Raw genomic sequence first — 23,429 nt, 5'->3', positions numbered from 1 at the left:
CCTTATGCCAGGGGTGCCCAAACTTTTTTGTTGGAGGGCCGCATACAGAAAAAAAATGGAAGGATGAAAAGGCCACTTTTTGAAATTCGCTTAAGTCAGCCATGAAAGCGATTTGAGATTGTTTGTATTGTCGAGTTCATTTCATCGGCTTTCTGTTAAAAGCGTTGAGGCAAATAGTTGAGGGAATTTTTTTGGGGTGGCTAACAGCCCTCTCTCTCATTGACTAGTTACAGCGCTGCACTTCGCAGCAGCTGAATCTCATTTCCACATTCAGAAGCAAAAAGAAGACAAAACTCAAGTAAGGTAACCATTTTTCAAACAGTTCAATGAGGATCATTCATTTGATGTCTTCGTACATCAGCCATTGAATTCCCTTTTATTCACTACAGTGTTTGGAAGATAAATTGGGTTGTTCTTTGAAGCATTTATTCGTATCTTCGAACAGACAATACAATACATAGCAAAAAGTACAGCCTCCCTTCTCCCTTTTGCCCACCTTGGCCTTTTTTAACTAACCCTGTGGCTCATGTCAAATGCCATTTTTAGTATTCTATATTTTTGGGGGTCATGTCGCAGGCCGCTGAAAAACGGAGGGTGGGCTGCAAATGGCCCCCGAGCCGTAGGTTGGACACCCCTGCCTTATGCAGTGAAATCAATGACTGGAAGGCCGAAGTAGCTCAAAGTGCACAGTTTTTTTTTGTTTGTTTTTTAATGTATGTTTACTACTTCAACCAATTCTTAGTAGAATGTAGAAAAGGTTCAATGTGCAGCTTCTGTGTACAGTTGCACCTTTCTTCGGTGGGTTTTCTTCAGATTTCAGTTTTTTTTTGGGGGGGGGGGGTTCCCTTTGGTTCAGAAGGTATGCTGCATTGAGACCCCCTTCCTGTACGAGGGGTCCCGTTCACTTGAGTGCTTTAGGCCCCGCAGAACGTCACTACGAGCAGGCACGAAGGCCCAAACTGCCGACGGTTAAAGCTCCTCCGCAGTGGCCCACAATCAAATCCAAGTGTTCAATCAAGGTCAGCGGTTTCCCGATCGCAAACTGAAACAGCACAAATGTACAGATGCTGCGTGTGGTTTTTACTCTGATGATGTCAAGGCGGGGTGAGCACCCATAGGCATGAATGTAAAATGCTGACATGAAGTGTTTGGGGGGGGGGGGGTTGCGGGGAGGGGTTTATTTGATTTATTTCGGAGGAGATAAAACAGAAGGCTGTAAATAGTTCTAGGGCCACCGTTTGGTGTTTAACTTCATCCAACCTGTCGTTTCGATCAGTCGCGTCTAAATGAAGACGGCGGCGTGGAATGTTCCACCTTCTGAAGAGGGCGAGGGAGCCGTTAAAAAAAAAAGAAAAAGAAAAGTGGAGTGGAGTTTGGGAGGTTATGCTGCAACGAGGAGGACACGGACCCCCTCTTTCTCGCCACCTGGCTTGTCTTTGGCCGACACAAACTCTGGACTGAGGCCACAGGTGACAAAAACACCTCAGCACTTGTAGCGCAACCGTGTCTTGAATCACAGTCCAGTTTTCAATTGCTATTTTGTTTGATTTTGTTGTTGTTGTTTTTCTTCTGAGGGGAATACAGGTCAAATTTGTATTGCGGACAGTCATCAGCATTTACTCAAGACGTCATTGCATGATTGCTATTTTTACAAGTGGAAACCCAATGCCAAATGTGACGGCGACCGCTGCAATTTGTATATCCTTATGTGGCGATATTTTGTCCAAAAAGCGATTATTTAGGAAAAACCCTGCCCACGTGCCAACGAATCCAGCAATAAACACAAGTAGGCAAACGCCAACATACTTTCCACATGGATTTTGTCATCATAACACTGTATTGATCTCCCTGACACAATACTGCTCACACTTAAGGGGTGTTTGATTTTTTTTTTTTTTGGTCGGCATATGCGCAACCGCATGTTTGCAAAAATGTCAAGAACAAGTGGTGGAATGGAAATAGGAGTCCGAGCAGACAGGAAAGAAGATGGCGTGGGAGCACCCTGACCGTGGCAAGTCATTTTACTCTGACCACTTTAGTCACACCCTTCAGGATAAAAATTGCGACTCCTAAGAGTGTAGGTTCAAAATTTGGAATCGCTAAGCTTGCGAGTGCAAAACTGTATGATACGTTTCATGTAAATAGCATCCGGGGCTCATTTTGATTCACTCTGCAACTCAAATTGTACATTCAAAGACATGCAAATTCTATTTCAAAGATATTAAGGGCACCGATTCTTCAGTCATGATTGAAGGAGTGATGCTTCAAACTAGCGCGGGGACGATTAAGAAAAAGATTCCACCTAATTGTCACGTGTTTTTTCCCCCCTTAGTCTTGCGCCTTAATATGTGATTTTTTTTCCAAGGTCCTCTCCCCATATACTTTTTTTTAAAAATGTAAACTGCTCTCCTTAAGCACTGAACTTATCAAAACAGTATATAAATAAAATATATACTGTATGTATTTATATTAAAATAATGTCTACCCACGGAACAAAATGAAGCAGCCCCCCCCTGCCCTCAAATCGCAGCTTTGGCAGTTTGAAAATTGCATTTGAGTACATTGCAAGGTGTCGATTTGACTTCAGCCTTTGTTGAATGTCAGCCTTCCTTTTCCTGCCTGTCTGCTTGCACTCTGGAGATATCAAAAGTGAGCTTAGTGCAGTCCACCCCCCCCCCAAAAAAAATCTGTGTCCAGCAACATGCCCTGTCCTGACTGCTGCATGTTGCTGGGAAACGAGCTCGCGCACAGCGCTGCGGGGAACAGATAGGCAGCCGCGCTTTTTCGGAGGCAGGCGGGTCAACCAGATGGCTGCAATAGAAGACTGCAAGGAGGGAATAGCTGATGGATGGTGGGATGCAAAGGCCTTGGGGGATGGGACTGCGGGAACTTTGTAATTGGCGACAGGGGGTGGGGGACGCACTTATGCTACGGTCTGGAATTTGAGGGAAGGGGCCCGCCGTCGTTGCTGGAGGCAAGGAATAAATAGCACCTGAGGCCCGTTGACTAGTTTACGAAAGGGGAGGAGTCGGGAAGGGAAGACAAAGCACAGTTACATTCGGGGATGGGAGTGGCGAGTGGGTACAGTGAAAACTTACTTTTTGTTACATGACATCAGTTCTCTGTCTGTCCCTCATACTGTACCATCACACTGGAAATACGATCTGTGACTATGAACCCGGTTGGAAAAAAATATATATGTATATATCATTTTTCTCCCAACTGGAACACTGTACAGGTGTAAAGTTGGCATTACGATAAATGTGGCTGTACATACATTGATATATTGTATCAATTAAAAACATGCATTAAGCCTGAACACGTTTAGACCAGGGTAATGCTTTGTCATTTGAAAAATCTGCATGTGTCACACTGCACGATGACATCCAAGTACTCACAGGTTTTACGGTTGCCATGGCAGCAGGGGACCAGTGGGGGGGGGGGGGGGCTCATACTGTTGACCGTGCCAAACGGATCCGTCTTACTCCTGACGTAATACGGTCGCTGTAAAAGACCAACGAGGTGAAGTCATTCATTTGTCAGTCATTGTGAAGGCTGGATTCAGGAGTGTTTGTTCTACCTGTCTGACTTGGGACACCCCTTCTCCAAAAATACAGAGAGCCCTGAAGAATGTGCACATGCCAGTCTCACACTCCCCTCTGCGGGGTGAGGAGGGTTGGGGGGGATCAGGGGTGGGGGGGGGGGGGGGGTGGCGGGGCTGTTTCAATTCTTAAACCAACAGAACAATGAGAGGATAGACAGCCAGATTTCCATAACACTGTCCAGTGCAAGGCCCTGCGCTGCTCGGAGAGAGAAAGCTCATTCCAGAAAAGAAAAGGGAATTGATGATAAAAGAAGCTTTCCACATTGTAGCCACTTTGGGTTGAACACAGAAAAGTCGACACACCCCTGGTCAAATTAATAGGAGGCACTAGTATGTAAACAGAGGAGGGTGAAAGTTAAAAATGATATATCTTAGTCTTTTTTTTAAATACAAAGTTTTTTAAAAAAGGCATTTGAACAGGGGTGTGTAGACTTTTTCTAGCCACTGTTATATGGTAATGCTTGGACAAATCATGACAATTCAGTACTGTATTGCTAAAAACAAAACCAAACAAAAAAAAAAGAGTACGTGGTTCCCCGAGACAGAAACTCGGTCACTGCGTGAGCGCGTGCACGGTGGCCTGCTGGCAGATAGTGAGTATGCGTGCGTGTTTGCAAGCGTGTACGAGTATTTGTGGAATGCGTGTGCTAGTGTGAGCTGCTCCAATCAAGACAAAAGCGTCTCGAGCCAAGTGAGTCCAGTTGGAGGTGGAGGGAGAAAGGAAAGAAAAAAAAAGGATGGGCTCAAGGTAGAATTGCACGCCTGTATTACGTGGGAACGTGCATGCTCGGTTCAACAGGCAAAGTGCAGAACAATTCTCTGAAACCGTATAAAAACACGGAAACAAATCATCTATTAAATAGCAATCATTTCATCATGTCACGCAACTATGAAGGGGGTGGAGAGGGGGGAGGATGAGACATTTTTGGAAAGAATTCAAGTGGGTATATTATTGAACATGCGCGCCTAATAACAATGAAGCGACCCAAACAATCTCACTCATTTCAGTAACGTGAGCGTGTGTGAAAGGCAGACGACAAACTGGTACAATCCAGTCTACGGCTCCTGCCGTTGCCCCCGGAGACGGATGGAGTGAAAACTAGCGCTGGGAGCAGCTGCCAGGTTTCCATGGCGACGTGGATGCTGGACAAATGAGCCGAGGTGTGAAAAAAAAAATGCAGCGAGGAAGGCCCACAAGCTCAAACATTGGAACGTGGAGAGAGATAAAACACCAAAATGAGCTAAGCTGGTGGCATGTGCAGCGCAGCCATGGAACTCCAGGACTTGCCACAGGAGACTGCCACCTTCAGGGGGACCTGCGAAACACACAAACAAACACACGCACACATTGAACGCGCGATGTAACGACAGCCGAGCCCTGCGTACTCGCGGTCCGCCACCTGTGGATTCATCTGGTTAAAAAAAAAAAAAAAGAGAACATGAGCGCTGACGTACGTGACCTATTTTACTGCCCACGCTGCTTTTCTCACCAATTCTCTTCCATCTGTGCTAGTTCACGCGAGGTCTTAGGGAAGCGTATGACGCTAATTTTCACTCATTGACCTCTTGCCCCTATTTTGGCCTGCCTGAAAAATCGGTGCAGATTTTCAACTCAACATTTGACGGAAATAATGAAGACGTACCGCTTCACTCTAATTTGAAGGTGGGTTTTTTTTGGTCAGATGTTCTGAAGGCAATATCATGCAAAAAAAAAAAAAACATTCGCCCAAGAGGCAAATTTGTTTTTACCAAAAAAAAATAAATAAAAAAAAAAGCTCAATTTCTGAACAAGTGCAATGGGCTTTTAGATCGATGTACGAAATAACAAAGACAAGTTAAGAATAAAGATAGCAACTATTGTTGTGTTGACTGTAGCCCGAGTACGCGGCTCGTTATTTTCCGGCGAGGACGGAAGTTGTCACTCCCTCTTTCCAAGCTGACCAATGAAAAGGCTTTTAATGTTGGTTCAGTGGAGGACCGCCGCGTAAGACTGAAGTTAATTCGCTACCAAAAATGGGATGTCATGGTATCGCACTTTTCTACCTGGTGTACTCAAAGCGCTTTAGGCTGTTTTCCTCGTTTGCCTCCTGATAACACAGCGTTAGGAGCAGCTGGGGGTTCCGTTTCTTGCTCAAGGGCACTTCAACATGGTCGCAATGGCCGAGGATCGAACCCCTAACCTTTGGGTTGGGGGGGTCGATTGCTCTACCACGCCAAAAATCTGAATTTGCAAACAAAATTTCAAAACATGCAACCATAAATTCTGAAATGATGAAAGCAAAAATGATTGTATCATGAGAACAATGTTTTTTTTGTGACCAAAACAAACACTTTTTTGGGAAACACTGGTCTTGTTTACATTTTTTAATTATTTAAATTTAAATTAAATTAATAAATTAAATTTAAAAAAATAATTATTTTATTTTTTATTTATTTTTAAATTATTATTATTTATTTTTGTTTGCAAGTCTCTGAATTCTCCCCCTCCTGTCTCAAGCGGAGCCAGGAAATAGCCTGAACACTCTGCAAACATTGCGGCGTTCCTTCGCTTCTCTGCACTCACATTAAGATGGACTCCCAGATGGTGGCTGTGGCTCAAGGACTCCATGCTGCGCTTCACCACAGCTGCGCACAGAAACATTTTTCAGGTTCAAGTCTTCTAAAAAGTCAACGCAATCCTTCCAAATTCCAAAGTAGTCACCAGCAAACTCTTCCAGCTGCGCTTCCTCCACTTCAAACAGGAGTTCATCACTGAAATGAGCCATCAGCCTACAACACAAGACAATCATCGAACCCAATGTTAGTCATGCCTCCTGCTCGACCGGAAGCGCCTTTTGGCCTTTGTGAACAATCCGTCGGCTCGGGTGCTCGTCTGCTCTTCATCGTTGGCGGCCCAGCTCGATGGCGGGTTTTGACAGTATGCACGCAAGTAACGTATTAGCTCTTATATGGAGAACGGTGCAAACAGGTTGAAAGTACCCTAAATTGAGTCAAATAGCTAACCCAGAACCAACTCAAATGCTGAGTTATTTAGACCCGGCGCATTGGGTTGAGGATTTAAAATGGCACACTGGGTCAACTATCGAGGAGTAAGCGTCCACGAAATGGGTTCACAATTTGGCACAGGTTTCACAGTGGAGGAAAGTAATTGGGTAACGGTAACATGGAGTACTCTGATCTGCTCAAAATCCACAGCTGCCCAGTGAATGGGGCAGGAAAACAACCTGGTATTTTTTAGGGTGTATCCGCCCCTGCGATAAACGGTGGTAAACTGTTTTGATTAGGCCTACCTGGCAGAGAGCGTTTCGGAGGTGGAAAGCATTTCAGATACTTGGATCATTGCCATTTTACACAGGTCGGCCACGGAACCTGCACAGAAGCACGACGTCGACAGCGAACGCAAACCTTTCCAAAGTGTCCATTTGCAAACAGACAGTTGAACATTTCTCCAGGGGAAGCAAAAGGCGACGGCCATTAAAACCGAGTTTTACCGACCTTGCAGCACAAAGGCGACAGCCTTCTTCTCCGATTGCGAGCGTAGAGCTGTGTCTTTGGAAAGGATATGTCGCAGGGGCCGCTGGCGGCCCGTGAGGGAACACGCGAAAGCTGTGGACACAATGTGGACATTTTTTTTATTTTTTTCTGTGAAGACCTTATTCATGGTGCGGAGGGCAGCACGGTGCGCTAGTGGTTCGAACGTCACCGTCACAGTTCTGAGGTTCGGGAATATGGCCTCCGTGTGTGGGGTTTGGATGTTCTCCTTGTGCTCGCGTGAATTTTCTCCTTCCGCATTTCAAAAAGCCCGTTTGGTGCTTGGCCCCTCCCCCACCCGCTCAAAGGTTCCCACTCGCCCGTGACCCTGCTGATCACGAAGCTGTATAGACAATGGACGGACGGCTGCATTGTGCAGGAAGAAAGTGGAGTGTGAATGCAACTAGGATCGATCATTCTGCATGCACTCTACAGGTACGCCTACGTGAGTTCCCACAAATGTGAAGTGCCACACAGATGACATACTAAACCGTGATCACAAGCAGGGATGTGTCAATTTGGACACACACACACACACACACACACACACACACACACACACACACACACACACACACACACACACACACACACACACACACACACACACACACACACACACACACACACACACACACACACACACACACACAGCAGAGCAGTGCATTCCAATAGTGGGACAATGGGGCACGGCCTGACAACTAAATCCCTCCAGTATCCCTTACTGTGAGGAAAGTCAACCAGGCCATGGAACCTGAATGGTCCTCTTCCCATTAGCGCGCACACGCACGCACACAGACACAATCTCATGGCCAAATACGTAGGAAGTGAGCTCACAACAGATACCGGCAAACACAAAACCCCTCCGCTGACCCGTGACAACTTGCGTGGGCCTTTTGGCCACGGTCACGACCTTTGTACCGGGCCCCAGTGGCACTGATAGGCGGCGCGCTTTGAGGCCACAAACGTTGCTTCCATGTGTGCACTGGCGTGGCTGTGAGTGACGCTGGAATGTGCTTGCTGACACTGTATCATCCCGTATGTTATGTATGGAAGTGCACGCGTGTGAACCAAAAGGGCTTTCCAGAATCTGCCCGAGTCACACACAGGAGAGCGAAAACTCTGAGTAAATCCGCACGCGTACACACACGCACGCACGCATGCATGTACACAAGCACACAGATTGGCTTCTTTGGCCAAGTGCAGACTTGCCAGCATTTTGTGTGGAAACTGGAATGTTTTCCAGACGACTTGTTAGTGGCGGGGTACCCGCTGGAAGAGTTCCTCAGCCAATCTGAGGGTACATTTTGGGACATTACCACAAGGGCTGAACCATTTGGAAAAACAAAAAAATTGGGAGCCTCCCCGCCCTTCAATATTGCAACTGCGATTTAATAAGCGATGATTTTCCAATTCGGATGGGTCAAGTGTGAGGGACCCAGCTAGTTGCTGCCCGATTGTTGACACACTTTTGTTAAGTGCAGCCTGAACAGTATTGTGTGAGTCAAGCGTGTTCAAGCCTCAGGTGTGCTGCGTTGGCAGTTCAAGTCCAATATGCAGTATTGACCCGCTACGGTTTATATTCCTCCCGACAATGCATCCACTTCCTCGGCCAAGATCATTGCAAAGTGTTGGTCCTAAGCAAGATCAACCTTGGGGGAAAGAACAAACGTTGTACCGTGCTCGCGGCACTGCTGCATAGTCATCAGGATGAAGTCTTTCACTTTTGGGAACTTCAGGAAGAAGTTGTCTTGGAATCGGCGAGCCTCCAGCAGTGTTACCCCCATTGTGTTGGCTAGGCAATCGCGGCCTGCGGAGGAACACATAAAGGACGAGGAATACGTCAACTCTGCAATTTTTGAGAGACATTCGGATGCAATGATTAGTGTCCGCCCAATCAACTGGAATCAAGTACTGACATGATATCTGTATGCATACTGCTGCAGATGGTCATTTCGTATTAAAAAGGCAACTATGGGCACTGTCAAAGGCGTTTTGCATCGTTTGTTAGCATTGAGCTAAGTGGACTTTCCTGATAATGGCATGAAACAACGCAGACACTTGTTTGATGATGTGATCAGTATTTTCCAAGTGAGGGCAATGACGTTCACTGCCACCATGTAGCACCAGACTCTAAAGTTCTGCTCTGTCAAAGTAAAACGAACAAACAAACAAACGACGTTTTGTATCTAATCAAACAACAAAATCAGGTCACTCGTATCTCAAGGCACGACTGTAGTTGAGTGCATGTGTGTGTGCGCCCATTATGTGTGTCGCAGAGATCTGCCCCTCCTCCCTGGCCTGATTAGTGTCCTGCAGAGAATGCTCCATCTTAGTATTCCGTCTCCATGGCAACACATCCCTCCACTGGGAGCTGTCTGTCTATGTTGATCAGGAGTTCCTTATATTTATCTTCTCATTTGACCCCCGCGACCAACCCCCTAGACTGGGCCCCATGACCCCTTTCGCCAACATTGGCCCTCGTTCCTCCTTCTGAAGCAGTTCTTCGTCTGTTTTCCAGAAGCGGCTTTTTAACGTTGCCCATGATAGAGGCTGTGTTTGTGCGGACAAATTGATAGCGATCACACGGGCCAATATTGGCGTGGTCTATGTTGCAGGTCGCCAAGATGTCATGAACAAGAGTCCATGTGCACCCATGAAAAAAAAAAAAAAGACACGTGCAAGGACCATAAATGGGTCACCGGTAACACGCACACAAACAACTACCGTACAGCTCACGAGGGGCCATGAGACGGCTCGTCTTTTTTACAACATGACATGAAAGAAACACATTTGTGCAACATGTGAACTGCTTTCATCTTGGCTTTTTTTTTTTTTTTCCATTTCGATTCGAGTCAAATGGCAGCGCGGTGAATAGCGGTGAGCGAACCTGCCTCACAGCTCAGAGTTCTGGCTTTAAACCTCTGCTCAGGTCAACCTTTGTGGAGGTCCACGTTCTCTTCCACTTTCGACCATTTCGGGGTGTACTTCACCTTTTACCCAAAACGCAGCCGAGGCCTTCAGTCGCCCACGCCTAATAGAAAATTGAGGCGGTTGGTACTAACCTTTCCCATACAAAATGGAAGACACGATGCGCTTGGCTTGTTCTATCTCCTCTGACGTCACAGCATGCTTCCGCAGCCTGAAGAGCAGACAACTTCAATGAATCGCAATCACATCACATTGAAAATCCAATGTCAATGGGACAGAAACGATCCGCATTTTTTACAGTGAAGCGATGTCGATGTGGATCTAGATTATGGAAAGTCATTAAGGCAGGGAGCAAACGTCTCTAGCGGTCGGAAAGAGACAGACACAGAGATGCGCTGTGAAGCATCCGACAGGGTGGGACGACACCTCGCCAAAGTAACGGTTGATGGAGCGCTGTCAACGCTCATCGGTGTATTAATGGCTGGATTTATTTCCTTCACCTTGTCACACAAACACACGCTTGTGTATCTGCTGTGTTTTATTGCATAAGAGGAATTGGCACAGCAAAGCTTGACCATAAGACTGAATTTGAAATCCGTGGACCTCCCTCGGTTGCCACCGCTTGGCCGAGATTTGATTTGAAACGTCAACAGCGTTCGTCTTCTCTCTTCAGGATGTGCAACATCACAACGGGATTTGTTCTTGCATGGACTTCATCTGAAGAGCATGCGAGGGAGGATTTTAAACGTTGGGTTTGTACTGCTGTCCCATGGCATGACATTGCCCCTGAATTTTTTTGAAGGGTGGCTAGTCAAACACAACTGTGGACGGGCAACATAAATTTGACACCCGTGGTACGAGCTAAAAAACCTCGGGCAAAAAAAAAAGGCTAAAAGGGTCCCAAAGTTCAATGCTAAATGAACATGTGACCTTAAAACCTTGACTTGAGGCGCCCAGGATCAAGGCTCTCACTGTTCAATGAGATTTAGACTGCCTCCTGCCGGATGAGCAAAAGCACAGGAGCCTATCCCAGTCGGAAACTCTTCAAGTAGATTTTGCAAAATCCCGTAAAGTACAAAGAAACAGAACGGAGTCAGAATTAAATTAGCACTTCCACATTCAGCGTTGAGTTATCCCAGCCACAGATAAGAGATTGAAGGGGAAAAAAATTGCTGAGTAGGGTGTACCAAAACTTTCTCAACAAAGGTAGAAATGCTGCACATTTCGCTAATAATAATAATAATAATGCCAATACAAAGCCTTGGAATATGTGTGGGACCCACCATTCAGAGGCCAAAACAGCATAGACGTCAGAGTCAGTGTTGGTAAAAAGGTTGATCAGTTTGTCGTCGCCGGAGAAGTGAGCCAGGAGTCGCAGCTCCAGTTGGCAGAAGCCTGAAAATGGCACATGTTCATTGACTCCACGACACAGTCGGGCCTCAAGTCGCCATCTGAATTCATTCCGTGACCCCCGTTTGTAACGAGAAACAATCGTGAATGGAGATCACGTTTCACATCGAAATGAACGGGGAATGTAATGAATCCGTTCCGGCCTCCAAATTCTTTTGACAATTGATGATATATAAATATATTTCATTTCTAATTTTAAATCTGCACAATATAAACATAAGTGAGATAACACACTAAACAAACATAAGCGCTTACTGCACTGTAACTAAGTGAGGAGTGTAGGAGGACAACTTCTCTTCCGTTGAAGGGTGTCCTTCGAAAATATCAAAATCTAATACTGACATTTTTTTCCCCTCGTCTGTCGATGTTCTAATTGTTTTTACAGAAACAAACAAACAATCTAGGGAAACTGGACTGTTAGCCACATTTATTCGGGTGCTGCTTTATTTATTTTATTTTTTTTAAATAAATGCTTACACATCACTCCATTTGCTGCACTTTTTTTTTTAATCATGGCAGAAGAAAACTCGCAAGTCTGAGTGGACCATAATCCGAGTGTCCATTGTTGAGGCGGCCGACCGGAGCTGTGGCCGTAAGGGGGTCGGCGCAGGTTGTGGCGGCAACCCACAAACCTGCTAGTGGACACCAGCGGTGAGGGATACCGTAAAGCTGGTCGGGGATGAAAACCTGCCCCAAGTATCTCGGGGTCTTGCTCACATGTGAGGGGGAGGATGGAGTGGGAGGTCAACAGATAAAACGCTGCATCTGCTGTGATGCGGGCTCTCGATCAGCCCATTGTGGTGAAAATTTCTATGAGTGAGTTTTGTGTTGCACTTTCCTGCATTTTTGGCTCTTCCTTTGTCAGAAGAATGATTCAAATCATAAATAGACACAGCACATCAGCTGCCTGGCCCGTGGGGAAAATGTCATCATTGTAAAATTGTCCCTGAACCAAGCAGTGTGCATGTGACTCGAGAGGGACCGGTTGTGTGTCTTGACAGTTGGGAGGCATAACATTCCCACACACGTGCTGTAATGTGTTTTGACGTGCCTCCGATTTCAACCGTTCCTCGGGACACCGGCAAGTGGAGAGTGCGCTCTCATAAGTTTGTGAAGGACACGGGTGGCCAAGCGAGGGCTTCCCTGAAGGTATTGTTTCCATGGCAACCCGACTCCACAATGTTCCGGATGCAAAACTGTGTGGATGCTACCACGGCTTTATCTCTCTGCTTATGTAAGTATGTGATGCTCTCGTGAGCGTATCCAACACTGCGGCTGGGAGTGCGTCTTACTTTACCTGCGGCGACAAAGGTCCAGCCTTCTTCAGAGATGTATACAGCTCGAGGATTGAAACTCATCACATCCAGCTCACCGCCTGTGGAGTATAAAGTCAGAAATAACATTCAAACTGTGGTGGGAGTGCAAATACTTAGTTACTAGACTTAAGTAGAATTTTCTGGAAACTGTCATTGGGGTAGTTCTTTTTTTTAGCCGACGTGTAATCGGTTGTTTCTAGGATGGTTGGCTGAGATGGAAAAGAAAGAAAAAAAAAAAGGTCTATAAGACCAAAACAGTTGGGACGTTGTGTTAAACACAAATCAAAACAGAATGCAATGATTTTCAAATCATGTTCAATCTAGATTAAATTTAATTCACAACAGAGAAGTTGTTTTTTTTATGTAACTGATTAACACGATTGTTTTTAGCAAATAATCATTCACTTAAAATTTTATGGCTGCAATGTGTTCCAAAAAAGCTGGGACAGGTGGTAAAAAAAGACTAGCAAACATAGTGCTCATCAAACACCCGGCCAGGTTCACCTCTTTGTGAACACTGGCGCGTGACAATGTAGTTGAACAGTTTCAAGACGTTTGCGAGGAATTTAGGCATTTCATCATCTACGGATATCATCAAAAGCCCCAGGGAATCTGGAGAAATCACTGCATGGAAGCAGTGAGGTCAAAAAAGCAACACTGAACACTCGTGACCTCTCGGGCTTCAACGGATCAACAGAACGACATCGATGTGTCGTGGACATCACCACAAGGTCTCAGGAACACTCACTTGGGTGCGACATCCATCAGGGCAACTTCAAACTCTACTACGCAAAGCAAAAGCCATTCATCAACAACAAGAACAACAGATCTAAGAGGAAAAGAACCACCCGGATTGTTATGGACGCAAAGTTCAAAAGCCAGCATCTGTGATGGTATGGGGCTGTATTGTGTCCCGTGTGGACACTGCTTCCGTGTCTTACGCTGGCCTCGGTGCTGATGATGCTACATCAGCATGACAACAACAACAAAACGACATCAAGGAGTAGTGACAGTGGACGTTAGAATGCCAGGGTGCTGACGGAGGGAAAGATGGGATGGGCGGAGCAACGGGGGAAAGCGAGGAGCAGGATTTGATGACAAGTAGCTTTGGGCGGCAAGCAGAGGTGCTGATGTTAGCGCCGATCAATCACTCCACACACACACACACACACACACACACACACACACACACACACACACACACACACACGCACACAGAAAAGGAGCTGAGTGTGGCCATGCGTGTTGATGTGGCCTGGCCTTGCCGACAGATGGAGGAAACAATTTGGATGGATTATTCCTCCACAGGCAGCCCGGTAGTCCAGTGGTTAGCACGTCGACTTCACAGTGCAGACCATCTCTGGCCTCCCTGTGTGGAGTTTGCATGTTCTCCCCGGGCCTGCGTGGGTTTTCTCCGGGTGCTCCGGTTTCCTCCCACATTCCAAAAACATGCATGGCAGGCTGATTGAACACTCTAAATTGTCCTTAGGTGTGAGTGCGGGCGTGCATGGTTGTTTGTCTCTGTGTGCCCTGCGATTGGCTGGCAACCAATTCAGGGTGTCCCCCGCCTACTGCCCGAAGACAGCTGGGATAGGCTCCAGCACCCCCCGCGACCCTAATGAGGATGAAGCGGTTCGGAAGATGATTGATGATTGATGATATTCCTCCACAAACAGGTCGAGTAAAATGTTTGTGGCGTGGATCCGAAATAGAAATGCACAAAGATCACTCATCTTTAGTACCAGTCAAATGAGCAGATTTTTGTTTGGACTCAATGCGTGTCAAATTAATTTTCTAAGACTTAATGAAATCTATCAAGTAATAAAATACACAAAATATTTGGACGATTCAAATATTTACAACATATCAATTACCCTGAGTTGGATTAAAAAAAAAAAGGAGTGGGCCGTATATGGCCAAATGTGCTCCTTACCTTCGGCATGCGGCATCAGGGTAATCTTAAGCGGAATGTTGTCGAAGTTCTAGTTCGGGGGAAACAAACAGTAAGTATGGAAGAAAAACAGATACAGACTCCTCTGTAAGCGTCCTCTGATTGGATGGACCGCTAAATAGATAAGCTTACAAAAAGCCAGGTACTAAAGATTGAAATGTGGCATTATATTGTTTACTCAAGCCAAATTCAAAGATGTGCCTATTTTTAATAAAGGTTGGGAGAAAAAAAATGTGGTGCATGGAAACATCGCCACACACAAATCCCCCCAATTGACAAAAAAACGCAGTTAATGCTTGTCAAAGACAGTAAGCATGTCAAATATTTGTGAACTTTTGTGAAATCAATTCCAAAACATGTGCACGCGAGAATTGATTGTGCCAATGTTGATGTTTCACTTTTTTTGACATGAGGTCAATTAAATGTCATTTGCCTCGAACATGTCGTCGTTTTTTTCATATTTCAACTGATGTCAGAATGCCAGTGTAGTTCATTCTAACTAAATGGAATCTTCAAGCAGCAGTGGAAGATGACACACATGACACCGGATATCGTATTCTTCGAGACTTTCCGGCGCACCTTAAAATAGCAGCAAAGGCGGTCTAATCATTAGCCCAGCCTTGAGGAATCTGAGAAATATGCCGCACGTACACACGACTGCACGGGCGGCTATTTTCCTGCAAAGCAAGCTAAACAGGAAGGCGATCGGTCACACTGCACGCCCTCTGATGTCAAGAGGGGGACTCGAGGGCCGACGATGTCCCCCCCGCATCCGTCGTTACAAACGTGGATGCTGTGCTAAAACAGATGCATCGACACGCGCTCACTTTGACCCTCACGGTGAGTTTAGGTTGGTGTCATCTGCAGAAGGCGCGTGAGGGAGCAATACTCTGCTTCCACAACTCATGTATTATTCAGCAGACAGAGGGAGGGAGTGACAGAGGCGAGGGTCGGTGAAGAAGGACCGCAGAGGCAGGGCGTGGACACCACACAACAATGCAAATGTGCAACGGTGACACCAGCACTTGGAGGCATAAAAGAGACAGTCGGGGGGAAGTTTTAAATTCAATAAACGCAAAGGTGACTGACTACTGTGAGGACCCTTTTTTAAACAGAAGAAGCAAAAGTACTGGAGGCACATACATATTTGTATTTGCTTCATATTCCAATTGCAAATGCTAAAGCTCTATCTGCTTCGCATCAGCAGTAAAATTGGCGCTGACCTCGCAATAAAAAAAAAAATGCAGTTGGGTGGGAGGTAGCGGGCAACATGACTCAGGTCGGGAGCAGTTACACTTTGACTTGCAGGAGATCTAAAAACAGATCAAGCAGGAGAGGGTGGAGGGTCGGGAATCTTTCCACAGCAGGGGGAAAAAAAGAATAAAAAAGGGAAATGCTTGAAAACTGAATTTGGGATTTGTTTTTCAAGATCATCGTTGAGTACACGTGCAAAGGCTGAGAACTACTTGGGTGTGCTCCTCGACTTGTGGGGCCACGGCTACAACAGCAGAAGTCTGCTTGCGTGCGACTGACTTAAATGCTCCGCAGAAAATATGTAAATGAGATGAATACAACGAACCGCCGTTCATTGCGTTCTGTCAGCCATGCATGTCCTTGATTCCCTGAGCATACTAGTATTTACTGCTTAGGTAAGATTAGATTGACATTTAATGAATGAATTGAGGATAGCAACGCGTTCTGCACTTACGGGGTTTGCCGAGAAGATTCTTCCCATCACATCGCTGGTCTGCGACCAGTTCGGGGAGATGAAGCCCTGTGGAGTTTTCAAGCGTGAACGGGGAGGGCTTGTCTTTGTTTACACTCTCAACTCGACTCAAATGAATTTTCAGAGAATTTTAAAACAGCCACCGATGTCGGCAAAGTACAAGGAGCAAAAATAACTTGTACAACAAACAATAAATTAATAAATGAATAACAAAGACGGTAGAAAGCACAAAAACAGTCAAACTAAAAATCAAGTCTCATGCGGGGTCAAACGCCAAAGAATAAAAATGGGTTTTAGGATTGAGTTTTATAGATGGACAGCGAAGGGGCTTGACGAACTTTCAGAGGGAGGTCGTTCCAAAGAGAGGAACCGGCGACGGAAAAGGCCTCGTCCCCTCTGAGCCTCCGCTTAGATCTCGGTACCTCAACTAGTGCCTGGTTGGCAGACCTGAGGCAGCGGGCAGGTGCAGAGGAGCTCAGAGAGGTAAGATGAGGTGAGGCCATTTCAAGATTTGAAAACAAATAATACAATCTTCAAAAGAACTCTATAGGGAGCCAGTGAAAGGATGCCAGAGTAGGAGTCATGTGCTCCCTCTTACGAATACCGGTCAAGAGGCGAGCGGCAGCATTCTGGACCAACTGGAGACGCTGCATGGAGGATTGGCTGACTCCGAAGTAAAGCGCATTACACTAATCCGGCCGAGATGTGCCGAAGGCATGAATGACTGTTTCAAAGTGCTCACGAGAAAGGAGATGTGCCAGGCCAAAGCGGCTCACCTTCGTCATCATGTATACGTAGGTATTGTCGACAAAGTTCGTCCTGGTTTTTTCAACCTGACGAATACAGTGTACACCATGATGACTTGCAGAGGTATCCAAGTGCAGTTCACGCTGTTAAGAGTAGGATGGTGACACCCAACCACGACATACTTCTCTGTACTCTAAAATGATCTTTGGTAGAGGATGCACATCCTGGTACATTTGCAACTGCAACAAATACAGAGGATTAGTTTCTCCAAAAAGATTTCACTCACTTGTTTACAAAGGTAGAGTTGGGCTGTACTGTATGAGATGATGCGGTATCCTCCCGTGTGGCCATGTACTGGGGAAGCATCTTCTTGTTTAGGCGCTCATGCAGGCGCAGTTTCTCAAAGAGAACCTTTGAACATAAAAAAAACAACACCGCGGCCTGAACAATCAATAGGTTTTTAAATGTTTTTAAGCTGATGTTGATATTTGGCAGAAAAAAATCCAGATCACTGATTAATGGGCCGACTAATTTCAAAATACAGAAAGAATAAAATACCATTTTGGGGGTCCAATAACGCATACAACAAATATATGAAATATGAATTACAGCCAGAGCATTTGACTGTTTTACAAACTTTACAGCAGAGAGAGAAAACAGCCAATTCTTTTGCCCTTTTTTATTCGCGGGATGTTTACATTTGTCATGTTGGGATGTGTTAATGTACTGTATATACAGCATATAGAATGAATATTGAAAAGAAAAATTCTTGGCCAATTATTGTCAAGCCCAAAACAACAGTCAAAAACATTTGCGCTCTGAGCTGTCCCACCCACAGCGATGCACACACACTGAGTGACTGACCCGACGGATTTGGATAGTGCTGGTGATCAGGAAATATTCTCCAGCAGCTCGATGGGCGTCCTGCTCCAACTGGTTCATCTTAGTCTAACAGAGACAGCAATATTAAACAAAAACAACAATGAGTGACAACCACGCGCCGTAACGGTTTGACTCTGACTCAAGTAGAACATACACCAAAGAAAATGGCTGACTTCCTGCTGAATTTGATGAATCCGATTTTTATGTGCTTCTTGTTATGTATGATACACGTTTCCAGGGGATGCTACACAATGAGATTTGTTGTGTAGTGTTGAGGGAACCCTAAAACACAAACACGTGGCCTTCCCACCCCATGGAGACATTTCCGATTTGAGCCCAAAATCTAAAATATGTTCTTTTTCCCACCTCGGAGCAAGTACCAGGCTGCCTCATTAATTTTAAATATGAGCCCTTCAGCAATTCATTCAATGTGCGCGCACACACAGACACACGCAGGCAGCCTTAGTAGCAGCAGAGATGACCTTGACAGCTCAGCTCCAAACAACGTTGAAACACACTCAACTCAGCAATTTGGCCTTGGCAGTGATGCTCCTTCTTGACACACACGCACACACACACACACACACACACACACACAGTTTACATGCTTTTTACAGAACCACAACAGCCAATCCTCCATCAAGCGTGTCCAGTTAGTCCAGAATGCCGCCGCTCGCCTCTTCACAGGTACTCATAAGAGGGAGCACACAACTCCTACTCTGACATCCCATCACTGGCTCCTGATACATTTTAGAGTTCTTTTGAAGATCCTCCTATTTGTTTTCAAACCTTGAAATGGCCCCTGTGAGCTCCTCCACCCCCTACGCACCCGCCCGCTGCCTCAGGTCTGCGGACCAGACGCTATTAGAGGTATCGAGAACTAAGGGGAGGCTCGGAGGTTGATTGAGGCTTTTCCGTTGCCAGTCCCTCTCTTTGGAACAACTGGACCTCCCGCTCAAGGTTTGGCAAGCCCCCTCGCTGCCCATCTTTAAAACTGGCCTTAAAACTAATTTTTATTCTTTGGCTTTTGACTCAGAGTAAGACTTGATTTTCAATTTGACTGTTTTTGTGCTTTCTACTGTCTTTGTTATTCATTTATTAATTTATCCTTTGTTGTATAAATTCTTCTTGCTCCATGCACAGCACTTTGTCGACAGCGGTGGTTGTTTTCAAGTGCGCTAGAAATACACTTGAGTTGAATTTAAATTGACATCCCCTGTGAGGACACACAAAACATGATGAGGCGAAGGATCACGGTTGTCTTGAATCTGCATTGCACGGCCGTGGAAAATCAGCGATGATGTAACACTCGTTGCCTTTGTCTGCTTACCTTGAGTAGATCTGACTGACTTTCCAAAGCATCTTTGTCCATCTGGAAGCATTGGCTCTCCATGGCTGAAACAAAACAAGCACGACACATTCACAACTGTGAAATAATTTCAGAGCACACATACAACAAAATGATTAGTGTGGATTTGTTGAGGGATTGTGGTTTTGACCGCCGAAGGTCATGAACCAATCACCTGCTAGAACTGGAATCATTTTCAGCTCGATATCACAGTAGGTTTTCCAAAGGCCCTGCCACTGGAAACGCACATGAACATACTGTCTGACCATATGGGACTGAGAGTCCAAAACAGAAGAATCTTTTTACCTGTATTTCAGCACAAAATTTCTTGTTCAGGTAGTAGAGGGAATAGAGCTCTGACAAGACCTGGGACAGAAGCATGAATTGTTCAGTGGGGTCCACAATGACAAGATACACTGAAAGAAGCTTACGGTGGCGGGCGTTGCAGGGGCCAGGTTTTTGTGTGTGTGTTTCCAATGAAGGTCCCGGTAGCAGGAGCAAGGATCTTCAGGGTCCAGGAGCCACCCTGACACATGAGGGTCCTGGATACGGCAGCCTGACACTACGGGAGACAGAAAGGCTGTGAGCAACAGCTTCCTTCACAAGCACAACAAGTGACTGATCTGATGAGATTCGATCGCGATATGAACAAATTAGTGTGACGTTATCTAGACCAGTACTTCTTTCCTGAGGATCAGCCAGCTGATCCAATAAGTTTGAGAACCCCCCCGCCCCATTTAGATGCTTGTTTGCTTTGCCTTGTTTCCAGCTGAAGTGTGGTCTGCACAACTGGAGAGTTACGCTGAGCAAATCCTTGGCTCTGTAGCACACTGTGACGCCAGCTCGCGACAGCATCTGCAGCAGCAGGTCTCTGCGGCACACAAATGTCTACGATAAGCCAAGGAAACGATACGGCGCTCAAGGCGCACGCAGCATGAGGCACAAGCATACCTGGTGAAAATCTGCTGCTCAACCTGTACCGAACTGCAGGCCAGTTGATGGTACAGCAGGAGGTCGTTCTGGCTGAGCGAGTGCCCCCGATGGCAGCTGTCCACATCGTTTATGAGAAGTAGGAGGAGGCCAGACACTGACAGCGTGAGATTCGGTGGACTCTAAGAGAGGCAGCGATTACATTCAAGAAGAGTCAAATTTCGGCCAGGTCAAGTTAGGACTGGGTGACGAGACAGATGATTTGAGACGGTCATTGTAAATCTGAGATTTCATTTCAAGGCTGTATCGCCCGGCCCGCTAAGACCAAAATGCACCCTGCTTACTTGTTCTGACTGCAACTGTGTGGTACCATCTTGGTACATCAAGGTTAGCAGTAGTGCCCTGGCCTGCTCAACGCTCTCCAACATCTGCTTTTTCTCTTCCTGGTTCAGCGCCTCAGTGCTCTTCGCTTTAAGGTCCCTGGTCAGAATTCCCGCCGGCGAGTTAATTTTGGAGGCGCTGGTGGAGGCACCGGCGCTCTCCCTGGTATCCCTTTGTCGGGTGTCCTGCCCGAGCATCAGGTCTTGTTTCGGCCTTTGAGTGTGAGTAGCTGGTTTGGGGGCTGATGATGGATGGTTGGGCTTCTTTCGAGAGGAACGGTGTAGCTTCATCGGTGGCAAATTTTCTGATTGTCGCTTCAAGGCGGAGGTATTCTGGCCCCGAATAATCAGAAAAAAAACATGCTGTTAGCACAGGACTCACTTGGTGACTTGTACGTGAGTGAAGGAGTTGACTGAGTACTCGCACTGTTCCCAGAGTCTTTTCAAACGAGTGTCTGCACTGCTACTTTAGTACTTTCGCTTGGTCCTAGCACCTGCTATCTTAAAAACTCACTACTTACATTGCATTGAATTCTGTGTGCATTAGGGAAAGAAAAACCCATTTCAAAGCAACCATTTTGAATCTCATCTCTTGAGTCCATGTGTTTCCGTAACGCTGTTCAGTTCCTAGTTGGCACTCACTTTGATTCTCTTCGGCAATATGCTTCTTGCGCGGCGTTTTCTCCGTGGCTTCCCTGAAAGAAAGAGAGCATGTCTGTCGATACGCAGATTTACTGCACATGTGGCAGGAAATGGGGCTACTCGTGCTTACCTGTATCGGTATGGGATTGTGTCTCCAACAAGTTGGAGCGGTCCATCAGTGGTTTTCTCTTGGGGAATACGACGTTGGTTTTGGAACTGTCACAATCAGGTTGCGCATCTCTCATCTTGAAACTATACTCAAAGTCGGTCTCTTCCTTTGGCTTATATGCACTCTCTGGATACATCCTCAGATCCAAGTCAGTTTTGATAGGCAAGTGGTGTGTTTTCTCAGCATCTTCCCAGGCATAATTTGTCCAGGTCAAGTCCTCAAAAAGATCTTTGACGACGCTATCCGCAAAGCAATCTATCTCCATTCCCGCTGAAGGTTTCCCACAATCCATTATGGTGTGACTGGCATTGCTGGTAATGTCCTCCTTGCTGAGCAAGCTGAAAGTAGCACAGCCCTTAACCGTAGGAGGACTCCTGACGATTGCGCCACACCACATAGGATCGTTCTCTCCCATAAGCATGTTTGTACTCGGGGGAGCCTCATGGAAGTCATCATCTTCCCGTTGGTCAGTTGGCCATGTCACAATCGGAGAATGCTCTTTGGAGGTTTCATCCAGCCACGTGAATCCGAAATCAGCCTCCGCAGCCGCTGAATCCATCGCTGTATTGGATAGTGTCCGATGGACCTCAACATCGCAGCCGTCATCCTCTGACGAAGGATGGCTGCTGAGGACCTGTGGCCCACTTGCACTGCTGGGAGACAATGACCATTTTTTTTACCGCTGTCTTTTTGACACACAAAGACATTTGTCATTTGTCATTTACCATTGTGCAACCATCCTTTCCCCCACCGTCTTCTTCCAATTGCTGGAAGCACCGGCCTCCCTTTGGTCGCTGGGATTCATCCCCACTGGTATTTCTCCAAAGACAGAAAAGCGCAAAGAGCAATAAATGAAAATCAGAAATGAAGTCATTTTACTTTGGATCCATCTTCAGAACAGCAGCAGTGTACGAGTGACAATGATTTTGTGCTCTTCTCAAATTCTTACTTTTTTGCACAATATCCCCACTTTAACGTTTCAGATCATCAAACAAATGCAAATGTCTGACAAAGATGACTCAGGTAAACATAAAATGCGTTTTTAAATGGTGATTTCATTTATTTGGGAAAAAAATATTCAAAGCTACCTTGCCCTGTGTGAAATAGTATTTGCCCAGCACGCGGGTCATGGGCGCACGCGCTGGAGCCTACCCTAGCTGTCTTCGGGCAGTACACCCTGTACTGGTCGCCAGCCAATCGCAGGGCACACATTGACAAACAACCATTCGTGCTCACAATGACACTGTGGGACAATTAAGAGTGTTCAATTAGCCTACCGTGCATGTTTTTGGAATGTGGGAGGAAATTGGGAGTACCTGGAGAAAACCCTCACAGGCCCGGGATAACATGCAAACTCTACACAGGAAGGCCGGGCCGGATTCAAACCCACGACCTCGGCATTGTGAAGCGGACGTGCTAACCAGTCTATCGCCGTGCAAAAAAAAAAAAAAAAAAAATTTTAACAAAAAACGTGATGCAGCACAGGTAGGGAAACTGCAATTACTGTAAATGGGGGAAGGTGGTATTGCATAACCAGCTCGTTTATCTTCGCATCTTACTCTGACTTTGGTTGATTTCTGGCAGAGTATCCTGGAACTCCTGCTCTTCAATGGAAAGAAGTCCAGTGCTGCATTTCTCCATCTTGACTGCACGATTTGTTGTCTTTTTTTTAATAATCTACAACAAAATTCACAGCCATCTTTATTGGTTATATGCTGAAAACACAAACAATTTGTCACTTCAAGTTGGTGTCTATCACTCCTTAGCAATAAGATATATATATATATATCCACACACACAGACACACACACTGTATATACACTCACACACACACACCATGTTTTGCTAGTGAGGATAAACGG

The 23,429-nt window shown here is 46.0% G+C and overlaps 1 protein-coding gene across 1 annotated transcript; it reads right to left on the bottom strand.

The window, feature by feature from the left end:
- Positions 1-3,721: 3,721 nt before the first annotated feature.
- poln (polymerase (DNA directed) nu) lies at positions 3,722-23,332 on the bottom strand. Its single transcript, XM_086105322.1, has 26 exons — positions 23,127-23,332; positions 22,293-22,386; positions 21,529-22,220; positions 21,399-21,451; positions 20,721-21,089; positions 20,398-20,558; positions 20,205-20,317; positions 19,878-20,008; positions 19,753-19,812; positions 19,622-19,682; positions 19,429-19,493; positions 18,081-18,164; positions 17,532-17,627; positions 17,399-17,455; positions 17,246-17,302; positions 16,452-16,517; positions 14,726-14,774; positions 12,774-12,851; positions 11,350-11,461; positions 10,201-10,277; positions 8,814-8,945; positions 7,100-7,210; positions 6,895-6,973; positions 6,306-6,373; positions 6,168-6,229; positions 3,722-4,920 (listed from the first exon to the last, which is right to left on the bottom strand). The coding sequence occupies exons 1-26, from the start codon at positions 23,206-23,208 to the stop codon at positions 4,846-4,848; spliced, it is 3,084 nt and encodes a 1,027-aa protein (XP_085961448.1). The 5' UTR covers positions 23,209-23,332; the 3' UTR covers positions 3,722-4,845.
- Positions 23,333-23,429: the final 97 nt, after the last annotated feature.

The sequence above is a fragment of the Hippocampus guttulatus genome, chromosome 2 (genome assembly GCF_054856545.1).
Source record: "Hippocampus guttulatus isolate MCC_2025c chromosome 2, RoL_Hgut_1.0, whole genome shotgun sequence".
Classification (NCBI taxonomy): Eukaryota; Metazoa; Chordata; class Actinopteri; order Syngnathiformes; family Syngnathidae; genus Hippocampus; species Hippocampus guttulatus.
This window is presented reverse-complemented; position numbering and strand designations above follow the sequence as displayed.

Coding starts and splice junctions, on each gene's coding strand:
- poln (XM_086105322.1), bottom strand. CDS start 23,208: ATGGAGAAATGCAGCACTGGACTTCTTTCCATTGAAGAGCAGGAGTTC. Junction 12,852..14,725: donor CCTGATGCCGCATGCCGAAG/GTAAGGAGCACA, acceptor TATACTCCACAG/GCGGTGAGCTGGATGTGATG. Junction 4,921..6,167: donor ATCTGGGAGTCCATCTTAAT/GTGAGTGCAGAG, acceptor TGTGTTTCGCAG/GTCCCCCTGAAGGTGGCAGT.